The sequence below is a fragment of the Sceloporus occidentalis genome, unplaced genomic scaffold (assembly GCF_023333645.1).
Source record: "Sceloporus occidentalis isolate IW3139 unplaced genomic scaffold, rSceOcc1.0.p SCAF_128, whole genome shotgun sequence".
Lineage (NCBI taxonomy): Eukaryota > Metazoa > Chordata > Lepidosauria > Squamata > Phrynosomatidae > Sceloporus > Sceloporus occidentalis.
In genome coordinates, this window is record NW_028317108.1 from 2,765,600 (window position 1) to 2,780,458 (window position 14,859).

At 42.4% G+C, this 14,859-nt stretch overlaps 1 protein-coding gene across 1 annotated transcript in view; it reads right to left on the reverse strand.

Moving 5' to 3' along the window:
- Positions 1-582: 582 nt before the first annotated feature.
- The window catches only part of LOC149281758 (organic anion transporter 3-like), a 28,682-nt gene continuing 14,405 nt past the window's right edge, over positions 583-14,859 (reverse strand). Inside the window, exons 4-12 of the mRNA XM_089499054.1 lie at positions 12,706-12,874; positions 12,476-12,596; positions 12,187-12,296; positions 11,800-11,915; positions 10,354-10,378; positions 4,862-5,065; positions 3,115-3,311; positions 2,200-2,346; positions 583-1,004 (exon numbers count right to left, since the gene is read on the reverse strand). Coding sequence (XP_089355180.1) covers positions 583-1,004; positions 2,200-2,346; positions 3,115-3,311; positions 4,862-5,065; positions 10,354-10,378; positions 11,800-11,915; positions 12,187-12,296; positions 12,476-12,596; positions 12,706-12,874 — 1,511 coding nt within the window. The remainder of the gene's footprint in view (positions 1,005-2,199; positions 2,347-3,114; positions 3,312-4,861; positions 5,066-10,353; positions 10,379-11,799; positions 11,916-12,186; positions 12,297-12,475; positions 12,597-12,705; positions 12,875-14,859) is intronic.

Here is a 14,859-nt window from a genome sequence, read left to right on the forward strand (position 1 = left end):
CTGATTTTAATAGCAGCATTTCCCTGCCACTTTAAGCAGTCAGTTTTGAGAATTGTCAGGCCTTGAAGGAGGTTGCTTACACTTAAATGTTTAACCCCTTGATGACAACAGACGGTTTATGACAATTGACGTGCCAGGAACGTCATAACTTCAAACTGGTGAAGAAAGCAATCTACGTTCTCTTTCTGCACCCAAACAGTGTTGCTGTAATGCCCCATATCGTCCCTAGCCACTCTAAACTTTGCTGGAGGGGTTGTGGGCTGGAGGATTCCATGGCTCATATGTGGTGGAGTTGCCCAGTACTGCAACCGCTGCGAGTATTTTTTTTTATTTTTATTTTTTTTTGTAAATCAAAGTTTATTGTTTTAAAACATGTATACAACACAAAAGGGAAAAATGAGGGAACAGAAAAGAGAAGGGGAACGGGGTACATTTCTGATAAAAGCAACAAGAAATCACAAAAAATCTCCTCACATCAGGGTAATGCATAATACAATGCGCAGCGCAATGACAGGAAACCTGAAAGCGCAGCACTCAAGGACGACGGAAGAGAGAGCCGCTCAGAGAATAAGAAAGACAACATCAGCCAAACAGCAGCCGAGATGAGGGGTCCGCCAGGAACTGGGACCAGTAAAACCAAGTACGACAGTGCCGTTCACTAAGACTATCGGACCTGGCCACCAGCTCTTCCATCTCACGAACATGTTCAACTCGCATCACCCACTCTCGTATAGAAGGTGGAGACGATTCACCCCAATGAAGGGGAATCAGGGCTTTAGCTTCATTCAGCAGGTGTCTAACCACCGAACGCCGATACACAGACACGGGTTGAGAAGTAAAATGTAGCAAATAGTTAGCAGGGGCGAAAGGAGGCGGGGAATCCGTGAAACGGGGAAGGAGACCACGGACCGTCTCCCAAAAAGGGACAAGTAGAGGACACTCCCACCAGATATGAAGCACCGTCCCCAACGATCGCCCACACCTCCAACACATATTAGAGCTCTCTGGGAACATAGCATGCAACCGTACCGGTGTACGATACCAGCGCGATAAAAATTTAAAGGACATCTCCTGAGCCCTAGAGCCGAGGGAACAGCCATGCGTCAAGGCAAATATCTTACCCCACTGCCCCGCAGTAAGCGAGATAGCGAGTTCCGACTCCCATTTTCCCACATACGCTGGCAGAGGAATCATCGACACATAACAGAAGCTGATACAACAAAGAAACGCCGTGGGGAGGCAGAACATCCCTAGAGTGCAAAGCCTCAAAGGGGGTAAGGTCCCTAACAAGGTGGTGTTTCTGCGGGATGGACGCGACATAATCTCTCAGCTGCAGGTACTGGAGAACTTGAAGAGTCGTAGGAGCAATCCCAGGGAGAAGTTCAGATAGGGGCCGAAGGTTATGCCCCTGCAGAAAGGAGCCCAACACGGGAGATTCATGCGACGGGTACCCCAAAAAAGCACCCCCAGAAACACCCGGGGGAAAATCCGGATTACCACGAAGAGGAGTTTTGGGAGAAGGGTAAGTCAGCGTCCGACCCCTGCGAGAAACAGCGTGTAACACCCGTAAGGTGGCCAACACAAAGGGATTGCCCTCCACCTGCCGCCGAGCCACCCATGGAGGCAACCAGGTAAGTGCTTGGATTGGGACTAGACAAGCGCTCGCCTCCAAAGGTATCCACAACTTATGGGAAGGGCGGTATGTCCATTCCAAGGACCGCAAGAGATGGCAAGCAAAGTAATAAGTGCGGACGCAAGGCAACCCCAGACCACCCTGCACTTTAGGCCTCTGTAATAGCGCCATGGCCAATCTAGGAGATTTTCTAGCCCAAATAAAGGACAGGAACAACGAGCGCACCGTCGAGAAAAAGGTCCTCGGTAGAACTATAGGTAAGGCCTGCAAAAGATATAATATGCGGGGAAGAACGTTCATCTTAAGGGCATTAACTCTACCAATCCAAGAAATAACCAAGGATCCCCACGAACGAAGGTCCTTGCGAATCGCATCAAGCAGTGGAGGAAAATTAAACCTATACAAAAGAGAGAGGTCCGCAGTCAGCCAGACCCCCAGGTGTCGCAGAGCCTGAGCGCACCACCGGAATGGGAAGGAGGAGGTCAAAGAGTCCACCTCCGCCCTAGGTAAGGAAATGTTCAATATCTCAGATTTAGCCGCATTAATTTTCAAATTAGAGAGACTACCATAAAGCCGAAACTCCTCGAGGAGCACGGGAAGCGAAACGCGGGGAGTCGTAAGTGCAAATAACATGTCGTCCGCAAAAGCCACCGTCTTATGCTGTATACCACCAGAGACAACCCCTGAAATATCCGGGTTAAGGCGCACCGCCTCTAAAAAGGGTTCCAGGGAGAGGACAAAAAGCAGTGGGGAAAGCGGGCAACCCTGCCTAGTGCCATTGGAGATAGGGAACGAGGGGGAGAGAGCCCCATTGATACGAACCCTGGCCGAAGGCCGAGAGTACAGAGCCGAGACCCAACCCAACATGTGAGGACCAAGACCGACCTCCCGAAGCACAGCGAGCATGAACGTCCAGTCGAGCCGGTCAAATGCCTTCTCAGCATCTGTAGAAAGCAAAATAGACCGGACCCCCGAATGCCGAACCAGGTGGATAAGATTCATCGCACGGATAGTCCCATCCCTGCATTCCCTACCAGGCACAAAGCCCGATTGATCAGGATGGATCAAAGCCGAAAGAAATCTACCCAATCGCAAAGCCAGTATTTTGGAGAATAGTTTCACATCCACATTCAACAGGGAGATAGGCCTATAGCTACCGCACAGATCAGCATCCCTCCCCTCCTTTGGGATCACAGCTACCGTGGCCGCCAAAGTATGGGGATGAAAGCAGTCCCCCTTCAAGATAGAATTAAACACAGAGACCAAATGGGGACCCAAAATATCAAAAAACTTTTTATAATAGGCCAAAGTAAGACCATCTGGACCCGGGCATTTCCCCGGTTTAGAAAGCTTAATCGCCCTAGACAATTCGTCCAGAGATATCGGCACCTCCAACTGTTCAGAGTCCAATTTGGACAGACGACGGGGTAAATAACGGGATAGATAGTGAGCAATAGCCAATCGACGAGCCTCCGAATCACCAGAGGAGTCGTGTGTAGGGGAGCGGTTGTAGAGGTTAGAATAGAAGGCTACAAATTCGTGCGCAATTTCGGATGGGAGGTAGCGCAAGACACCCCCTGCGGAGCGAATCCTGGAGATATAGGAGAGTTGCCTCCTCTTACGCAAAGCGCGGGCTAAGTATTTCCCCGGCTTGTTCCCATGTTCATAGAAGAGGGCCCTAAGACGAACAAAAGATCTCTGAGATTGGGCATTAAGAATAGCAGCGAGATCTGCACGAAGCGCAAGCAGACGCGCAAAATCCGCAGCTAACATATGAGTATTTTCATTCCTTCATTTCATTTGCCATACTGAGTTTGACTACCTTCCTGAGCGTGCCCTCCTACACGTTTGATGACCCCCTCCCTCCAACATAAGGAAACTAGTAATTCACGTTCTCCTGGCCGTCAAATTGTGTATAGCTAAAAAGTGGAAAGCGTCGTCCCAGCCTTCTTTTTCGGAAGTTCTTTCCACTCTAGAAAAGCACAGGATCATGGAGAAAATGTCACATATGGCAGCCCACACAATCCATTTATACAATCGTGTCTGGTCTCTGTGGTTGGACAGCTCGGTCTATTCTGAACATTGTCACTAACATTGCTTTTTGGAATTGGGGGGACTTTTGAGAGGTACTGACCGCACCTGGTTTCTGGTTTCTCTTTCTCTCGCCATTTACTGTATTCCCAGCTTAGCATCTGTTACCAAAATTTACGGCAATATTTATCCAGGATCTGGATTGCTCTCCACAGTGCGACCCCCAGGGTACGATGTTTTATGATTCACTTTGTTTTCTTTCTTATCGGTTTTAGTTCTGCACCGCCGTTCGGTTCATGAAATTATCTCCTTTCGAAAATCTGTAGGTCTGGCTGTTGTATTCCACTATGCAACTGCTCCATTGAGTCTACTATATGTGATGTATCGTACCTTTATCATACACCAGCAAACACAGCACCTTATTTTGGTCATTCTTTGATCTCCAATGTGTAACGATTTGGATTTCTCACCATATGCACTCTGTTATATGTCTCGCTATGGATGTATTACTCATGTTGCATGACTAACTTTTTATGATGATGTACTACAATCTCGGTCCTTAATAAAATTTTATTTGAAGGGAAAAAAAAGAATGTAATACTTTAAATTTATCAGAGAGAACAAGAAGGTTCAGCAGAGGCAGTTAGCAGATGTAGTTATTGTGTTCCTTCAGTATTGTTTTATTGTTCACCATTAACAATGTGGCAGTATGCATTGCCTGTGTTTATAGAAAGGCTGTTTTAAAGTTTGGTACCCCGCACAGATCCTGTTTCATGTATTGAATCATTCGTCATCTCGGGTGTAATATTTCTGTCTCTGAAAAGAAATACAAATACATGATAGTGTGTTTTCCAATTACAAAAATGGTAGGTTTAATTCTATAGCTGTCATTAACCATATGCTATCAAATGTCAGTATGTATAGTCATATATACCATTCACCAGATCTTTTTATGCCAGGTTGTATGTACCTATATTAACCTTAAAAGCACAAACATTGTAAGTAGAGAATGTTTATGCGTATTCTGTTGGTAAGGCTTGACATTTTAGGGATCAGCGGTGCCACAGTTTACTTCATGCGTTGTATAATTATAAGTTTCTTTGTTTTGTTATTGAACTCCTGAATATTTACTATGCATGAAGGTGTCATAATCTGTACAATCAGATAGAAATATCCATGTGTCCCATCAATACCAACCTTTTCTCCACTTCTTCTACGGTGTCCAGAAGAGGACAGTTGAGTGTTTCAGTCAGAAACAAAATAGGTACTCCACAAATAATTGGCACCACCCCAAATATGATAAGGGGTAGAAATGGCACATATACTTTTGTCATCATTGCTACAGGAGCCACCACTGCACCCAGTCTCATCATCATGTTGGTGAATCCCATTCCTGTCTGTCTGTTGGTGGAGAAAATTACAAACAAATAAGTTTTAACCAAAAAAATGCTATGTATTTGGGGATCCTGCTTTGCTCAAGTATTTTTGTAAATACATAAAAGGTTGACAGGTGGGAAATGTATTTGAAAGGAGGACAATTGTTATAACAAGAGGTCATAGTCTCTACTGCAGTGTCACAGGCTTAGATGTAATGTAAGGAAGTTTTACTTTACTGAGAGAGTGTTAGATAAATGGACCAGCCTCTCATCAAAAGTGGTAGAGACTAATACAGTAAGGGAATTTAAACTTTTGTGGGGTAGGCATAAAGCTATCCTGAAACAAGACAAAATTAAGGACTGACTAAGGTCTTTACATAAAGAAAATTGTGCAGACTACATGAGTTGAATGGTTCTCATCTGCCATCAAATTCTATGTTTCTGTGTCGCCTGCATTTTAGTAAAGTAACAATATGATTAAATCATACCTTTTATAAAATCTTAAGTGATATTTTGCAAAAAAAATACAGCATTAGTGATGAAGCATAATAATTTCTTAATGAGAATAGTCTAGCTGCTGTTAGTGAAGAATACTTTTTTTTTGCTCTCAACAGACATTTGTACATTATTAAACAGCATATCAGGGGCGGGCTGGGCCTGAATCTACATTAAATGGCCACGCGGCCGCCCATTTAAGCGGCTGATTCGGCCATACCAGGGCCATCTTTAACGCCCGCAGCATCCGCGGTAGGCCGGCCGAACTGGCCGGCACACCGAAATGCCATTGCAGCCGATGTGGCTGTGACTCTTAAAGCGGCCAGCGTGTCTTACGTAAAAGGTATACGTCACTGTGACATGAGGGCATATGCCCACAGTCATATAACACTAACAGTATCACATAATATATACTGTTGATGGCTGCAGTCCTAACAACAAGAATAATTGAATTATGACCAGTGACACAAGCTTATTAAAAACTCAGACAAATAGCCCCCCTGACATGTTTTGCTCCTCATTAGCCTAGACCTCTGATGAAGCTCTGAGGAGCGAAAAACGTCAGTCAGTTATTGAACTCCTCTGTATACCAAAGTATGCCCAGAACACCTCACCAAAACCACTAGCGTGATAAAAGGTGAACAGACTCACCACATGGGAAAGAAACGAGGATGCAACCAGACCAGACATCGGGAGCCAGGCCAAACTCAAGTCACAAGCCAAGGTCAATCAAGATTCGAAGAGAGGTACAAATGACACAAGCAGCAATGAAGTCCAAAATTAAGCACAGGTCGTGTACAGACCTGTGCTTAATTTTGGACTTCATTGCTGCTGGTGTCATTTGTACCTCTCTTCGAATCTTGAAGTGGTCATACAAGGTGAGGTCAAAATTACAGAGAAATCGCCAAAACAACAAATACAACAAACCACTTCGAGGATTGTGTACCATAGGGTTGAAGTCAGGCGTTTAAATAATCAAATTTGGAGCCAGGTGATTATCTGGCCATCATAACAAAACCTACCATCAAAATGGTGCCCAATGAAGGTACCAAAAAAGGCTGTCTCAGCCGATTAGTAGGCTGCAAACCATCACACCACGTAGCGGACCTGACAATGGGAGGACGTGCAGTGTGGGAAAGGGGAGCAGGTATGTGTATAACACAGGGGCGTCCAACATGCGGCCCGTGAGACCTCGAGGTGCGGCCCGCGTAAGATCGGCAGCCAGGGCAACCGATCTTAACGGGCCGTACCTCAAGCCCTGCTACTTACCAGTGGGAGGGTCTTTTGTACTGCAAAGAGGAAGCGGAACCCAGCAGAGTTCACGTGACATCACATGACTCTGCTCCAGTACTGCTTCCTCTGTGCAGTACCAGAGAACACAGAGGGAGTCCGCACCCCCTGCTTAAGTCTGTGAGCGGCATCGAGGAGCTGCAGTGCAGGTAAGGGGGAGGGGAGGGTGTTTGGATGTGTAAGTGCTGGAACCTAGGCATGATGGGACTGTGATTGCTGTCAGCAATCACACTCCTATCATGCCAAGTCAGCCAGTACATGCTGAAACCTAGCTAGCTGCCCTCCCTTGTGTATTGATGCTGCCAGCAGTATAGTGTCTGCACATCAATTACAGCCACCCTGTGTGGTGTTTAAACCAAATATAAAAATATATCTCACAAAGGTTCGTCTACATTAAAAGGTATTTATTATAAGGTAACAACACAGCAAACACATTTATCTCATATACACGCATAGCCAAACCCCACAGGACAACAACCCCCTTTTTATCTCTCTCTCTATACATATAACAATTCCCTTCAACACAATTTGATCTCACCCAATGTTAAGCCTCCAGATCCGATAATAGCTCACTGCCGGGAGCTCGCTCTCACCACATCCACCATGGAGGAAAAGGAAAAAGAACTGAAAGAGTCCATGTGTGGTATTATATTATATACCCTTCATTTGACGTCACATCCTGTTTCATCACTTCCTTTAGTGAACTGTGGGAGGGAAGGATTCTAAGAACGCCCACCTTAACCTAATCCCTTTGTTTATGGGGACAAGACAAGTTACCACACCCTGTACCAGCATGTACTGACTGACTTGGCATGATAGGAGTGTGATTGCTAACAGCAATCACAGTCCCATCATGCCTAGGTTCCAGCATTTACTGGTTGGATGTGTAAGTGCTGGAACCTAGGCATGATGGGACTGTGATTGCTGTTAGAAATCACACTCCTATCATGCCAAGTCAGCCAGTACATGCTGAAACCTAGCTAGCTGCCCCCCTTGTGTATTGATGCTGCCAGCAGTATGGGGTCTGCACATCACTTACAGCCACCCTGTACCAGCATGTACTGGCTGACTTGGCATGATATGAGTGTGATTGCTAACAGCAAGCACAGTCCCATCATGCCTAGGTACCAGCATGTACTGGTTGCCTGGGTATGATAGGAGTGTGATTGCTGTTAGCAATCACACTCCTATCATGCCAAGTCACATTCCTAATTTTTTCGTCCAATTGTGGTGTGTTACCTACTTTTATTAAAAATGTGAGTTTTTATTATTATCAGGAGGGTCATTTTCGGTTTTGGCTAAGTGAATGTTTTGGTCCAGAAGTTTCATTTTGGTGCATCCCTAGAATAAATAGAACTATTTAATTTTTAATTATCCTGAATTTGTAGTCACAACACTTTCTAGGCCCAGAAATCAGTGAGAGGAAAAGTAAAGGTTTTGTGCCATTTACTTTATTTTAATCTGCATATTTTATTAAAGGCCATATTTTCTCACAGTGAAAAATGAGTGCGGCCCTTGCACGTATACAATTCTGATGAAGTGGCCCACTGCAGAAAAAACTTGGACACCCCTGATATAACACAAATGCTTGCAAACCTAAATGAATTCAAGCAGCGTTGCAAAGAAGAGTGAGCCAAACTCACGATGTGAGAGACTGATAAAATCATACAGAAAACAATTACTTCCAAGTTATTGCTGCTAAAGGTGGTTCTACAAGCTTAAGGTGTACTTAGATTTTCACTCATGGGTTCATGGGTTACATTTTTTGGCTTTATTTTTGTTGAATAAATCATGACATGATGTGTTCATCAGAGAGTGTATTTCACTAGTTTTCAGACCTGAAAACGAACGAACGATTGTTATCATGTCCTGATATGTAAAACAAAGAATTCAAAGAGGGTATATTTTCTGTGTGTAGTTTTGGAGTGTTTCTGTGGGAATTTTTTCCTCTTAATCCAGTAGAGCACTGATGTTGGATGGGAATGCCTGGCTCACACCGTTCATCACAAAGGTGTTTGATGGAGTTGTGGTCAGGGCTCTATGCGGGCCAGTCAAGTCTTCCAAACAAAACTCATCCAACCTTGTCCTTTTGGATCTTGCTTTGTGCACTGGTGCACAGTCATGCTGGAATAGAAAGGGGCCTTTCCCAAAGTGTTCCCACAAAGTTGGAAGCATAGCATTGTCCAAAATGTCTTAGTATGCTTAAACATTAAGATTTTCCTTCACTGGAAGTAAAGAGCCTAGCCCAAACTCTGATTTCAATAATTAAGAAGTGTGTGCCAATAATTATAGCAAGGTCCATAAAGACATGGGTCCATTTGTTAATGAGAGATAGGGAAATTAGGGCCGAACAAAAATTCTGTAAAATAGCTTGTGCCTTTGAGGAGAACAAGAGGTCAAGAAAATAGATGACATAATAAACATGGAGTGAAAACAGAGTCTGTTAAATGGATGACAGATTATAGACAAGGGAGCATGAAAATGACTGTTTGGGTAGCAAAAGAAGCTAAATTAAAGCACCCCAGACTGTAAAGAGACAAAATCAGCAGTCACCTCAATTGAACTGGCAACATACTGTGATGCCATGGGATCAGAATAGATCATGCCCTTAAAACTAATTTCTGAAGTTAATATTTGAAAAATATACAATTATTAATAATTTAAATAAATTAGATCTAGGCCCTTAGTAAGCACACTGACCAATTTCCTATCATCGCTTTTTTCCAGTTCATCTCGAGTTTCCAAGCCGGCCCGGAGGTGGTATAAGCAGAGGGAAGGTGTACCTATATGAACCATAAGTGACCTCCCCTTGTGTTGTGGAGCCACAGCGATAATTCTTGCATTTATTAATTTCTTGTAAATTATGAAGTCCATAGATATGTCACACTTGCTACTTATGACTGAATACCACAGACTTCACACTTTCTTCCAAACAGCTTAAGTTACATAGTTATATAGGCTGAAAAAAGACATGCGTCCATCAAGTTCAGCCTTTCCTATATTTGTTGCTGTTGATCCAAAAGAAGGCAAAAAAACCCAGTTTGGCTCTTTCCAATTTTGCACTAACCATATTTGTATTACTTTTTGTAGGGTGTGATTTCCCCGTTCTACATATGCACAAAAGGAGCTATGATTATGAATCCATGTGTCATTATTGATGTATGTGTTGGATATGACCCTGAAAGAAATGGTTTCCTGATTGCTAGCAGTCACTTAGCATATCAAAAGAATCCACTATCTATGAGGAGAGACAGGCATATGGTGGGTTACTCAGACAGTTTACATTGGAGCTAGACGTAGAGGCACCTCCTCTGTAACATTTCACACCTTGCAGAGGGTTGAAGTCCCAGCTTCAAAAGACAAATTCATGTTATAAGACCTTTTGGCACCACATGCCTATACAATCGAATTAACCCCTCTCATGCTGAAATTGGCCATACCATCTCTACCAGGTAACAAGTCCATGTATGTACTACACAAGTTGGTGTGACATCACTCTGAAATGTGCAATAAACATGTAAGCTTTACCTGAGTGCAGTTGGAAAAAGTTCCGCTGTATAAAGATAGGCACACACAATAGATGAACCAAGAAATCCCTTAGCCAGGACAACAATGGACATCTGTAGGATCATCTTGTCTAAAGGTCAAAACAGATATATAACGGTCAAAATATTATTGATGGATTTAAGGTTTGATATGTAAATTCATACGAAGGTTCACATACATCTCAGCAATGCAGTACTTCATGTGCTTCTTTGCAGCTCACTGCATGTAGCAGGATGGTCAGCAGGGTAGACTGTGTAGGTGTGTCTGTGTATGTGGAAGAATGTTGAATATGCTAAGTGTGAATATGCTAGTGTGAGTGTGTATGTGTGTGTATTGTGTGAGGGTGTGTATTAGTGTGTATGGGTAGGTGTGTGAATACATAACTGTAAAAGTGTGTATGTCTATTATTGTGTGTATGTGTGTGCTAGTTTAAATGTACAGTATATGTGTTTTTAAATGTATTCATGAGTCCAGTCATCCAGGTTGTAGGTCCATCAAAACTAGCTCTCCACAATAAAGAAGTTGGGCAGCACTGAAACTAAACTATAGCCATTGATATATTCTCATTATGAACATCCAGGTATGTTGAAAAATGAAATGTTGCTCCACTAGAATCAGATAACCTAATGTACCACAAAACCTTCACCCACACCATAACAACCTCCTTTTATTATTGATACATAAAAGAGTCAGTAATTTACAGGATTGTTGCTAGTGCCCCCCTAAACAGATGTATAGCATCTAATGTGCTGAATTTCTTATGTTGTTATGCGCACACACACTGGTCATAAGCTAGTACATGACTTGTTTGAACATAATATATGTATATATATATATATATATATATATATATATATATGTTCAAACAAGTCATGTACTATATACATATATATATATATATATATATATATATATTAGACATATATATATATATTAGAGTCATAAAATCTAATAAACAACCTTTATATAACATGAATGATGGGAGAGGGAGAAAGTATATATATTTATTGGGAAAGGCATTGAAGTCTTTTTCCAAAGGTAATACTTGTGAAAATGGGCAAAACATAATTGATAAAATGTATTACACCGTATTTTTAATTGGTCAAGGAAGTGTGCAAAAAGAAAACTCTACCAGCAACCTGTATTTAGGGTTGCCACCTCTTCTGGGTTGTATCCACCACGCACAGGACTTATCTGGGAGCCATGCCATCTCCCACAAGCTGCTGCTAAGTGTTATTATTCCCAGAAAACAAGTACAATAAAAGCAGTGAGTGGTTGTAGAAATGCAGAAAAATATTAAACAGATATGTCGTCTTGGCTGGAACATACCTGTTGGAATAGCTAGACTTCCCAGAATAAAGACCCCAGAAATTAAAAGGAAGAAGGAAACTGAGAATCTCCTGCCAATATAAGTAGCTGTAATTGTACTCAAGATCCTAAGAGGGAGTTCCGTGCAGCCAAAAATCACCTGAACTAGGTATATATTCAGCCCAAATCTCTGTATATCCATTGCAAGAGCAAAGAAACAGAAGCTGCTGGAGAACCTATGAAAGAGGAGAGTGACAGGTAAAAAACGAATGATACACGGGAGTGCTGCGGACTGCATTGAGGGAAAAAAATTATTGTGCAAAAATCAGATTGAAGCAACAACAGACTGAACAAGAATACAGTTGGGATCAATTAATAGTGCATCAGGAAGTTATTCAAGGATGCAAAAGAGCAGGCAAAGGACTCAATGTGTAAACAATATATTATGTTGGAATTAGATAAATTTGTGTATGTTTAGGCATATACCATATAAATTAAGTTGCTTACCAGGACATAGAAAGGCTAATGGTTATTTTGCGCATAACAGGTGTGCGAAAGAGGTCAAATGGTGTCATCTTTTTGACAAGACCACCTTTCTGATCATCCTGTTGTAACATCTGAAAAAGAGAGGCAGGAGAAATAAATGATAGTCAGGAATTCTATATAGTTGGAGAAGAAGAGATGAAAAAGGGACTATCGGGGTGGAAGTGATACAGGTGATATCACAAATTAGTGTGAAAATGGAATGTTTGTTTCACTATGTGCAACTATGTTTCAGAACTGAGCTGACTGTTACCTCAAGAGTAATAGTGCTTCCTGTGTTGTCCCCATTGATTCTGGCCACACGATTTAGGTTAATAAGAGCCTGGTGGGGGCACCTGGTGAGTGTGAGCCAGCGGAAAGACTCTGGTATCCACCTGATACAAGAAAATGAGGAGATAAATTACCCAGCGGAGGGATAGTGGAGGATAAATACTGTAATCTGCCTGGTTGCTATATCCTGTACATTCTGTTGTGCCAACATACCAAATGAATATGAAGAATATGAAGAAGGGTAAGGAGAGTGCCATTTGCAACCAACGCCAATCATTTATGGCATATGCTGCCCCTGCAAGAACAATTTGCCCAAAGGTGAGGCAGTAACCTTGAAACATTGATACTGCTGGGCGAAATCTCTTTGGGGTCCATTCCATGGCTGCAAGAGAAGGATGAGGTATGGTTCTTAAGATTGTTTACTGTGCAGAAAGATTCTATATTTGAGCACTGTCCTCTAAATATGCGTCAGAGTCCCTATATATACCTATGTAATGGCTTTTCCCTACCTGAGGAGTCATGGACTGAGCTAAAGGACCAGTTGTGTAGTTATTTCTGTATTACCTCATTTGCTCGATTATAAGACAAGGTTTTCTTCAGAGCAAATGCTCTGAAAAATACCCCGTCTTATATTCAATGTCGTCTTATAATCAGACCTCAAATAAAGGTCTGACTATAAGACTAAGATCCAGATCCCCCGCAGCGCTGCAGGGGACCTGGATCCTCAACCTCTGCTTCTGCTGGGGCTTCTATGACGGGTATAAGGCATATGAGACGGGCAGAGTGGCATATATGGGGTATAAGGCATATCAGGGGGTATAGTGGCATATCGGGGGGAGCAGAGTGGCATATAAGGGGGTATAAGGCATCTGGGGGGCAGAGCAGCAAGCCATGGGGCAGATGTACATAACTGGGGGCAGGTTGGTAACTAAAAGGTAATAAAACCAAAAAATTATTATTATGTGAATTAGTATTTACTAGTAAAACAATTTTTATTCTTATATTCAGACTTTTTCTTCTTTTCTAAATAATCTTATAGTCTTATAATCAGGGTCGTCTTATCGAGCAAATACGGTATTTAACATATTAACCACATCTCTTACTCTTTGGTACAGCACATTTGATTACCACCGTGTTTTGTGTCACTTCTTCCAGCACCTTAGCAAGTCCTCCACTGGTTTAATTGCAGGACCATGAGCAGCCACCAGGTGAATGAGAAAGATTCCCCACTGAATGCTTATCAGATTGGTGAGAGAAAAGGATGTTGAAGCACCAGAGTTCATTTGACTAATTCTTGGAAGGAATAAAATAGAGTGAAATCTTTTTTTCAGGCCTTTTTAAATTTAAATCTTAAATTGTAGTTGGTATGTTACTTATTCAATAGTTATCTATGTTTAGAATGTTGTACTAGAGTCCACAAACAAGCAGTACCCGTCCACTCATCATGTTCTTCATGCAGGATATGCTGAAAGGATTCAGTGCTCATCTGCATGGGGTGCTCACCATTACTCACAAAATACAAGGCACTCAAGAGACTTTGCAAAGCTGATTTGCAACACATTAGCCTTAGTAGTCTACCCTTCATAGTGAAAATGTTGCTGTTCATCTGATACCCATGACAGCTGCCTAGTATAAATAGGTTAAAGTGACTGAAATATCTAATTTGAATATGAATTTGTAGGCAAATATTATTCTTTACTGCAGACATAACTGCATGCTGTGCTGCACTGGCCATCTGGCACACCAGGCAAACACCAGGATCACATACTTACCGATAATACTGTCCCAGCAGCAAACCAGCTCGACCAGTGTATGGCTGCCAACTGCCTCCCCATACTCATGTTAACGCCATGCACTAACACACACATATAAGCACTCTTTAACATCATACAGTAACACACTTATGCTGACACTTTAACACTCTACTACCATACACTAACACTTTCCAATAGAAAAGTAAGGTCCATAAAAACATGGTTGAATGAGTTTGGTGTGGAAGAACTTGACTGGCTTGCACAAAGCCCTGACCTCAAACCCATCAAACACCTTTGGGATGAACTGGAACAGAGATTGTGAGCCAGGACTTCTCACCCAACATAAGTGCCAGATACATACAGAAACACTACAAAATCTTGTGGAAAGCCTTCACAGAAGAGTAAAAGCTGTTATAGCTGCAAAGGGGGGACCAACTACATATTAATATCTATGTATTTAGAATGCAATGTCATAAATGTCCCTGTTAGTATAATGGTCGCAATACATTTGTCCATATAGTGTATATAGAGTGCCCTCCACTAATATTGGCACCCTTGGCAAATCTGAGCAAAGCAGGCTGTGAACAGTTGTCTTTATTGTTTAACCTTTTGA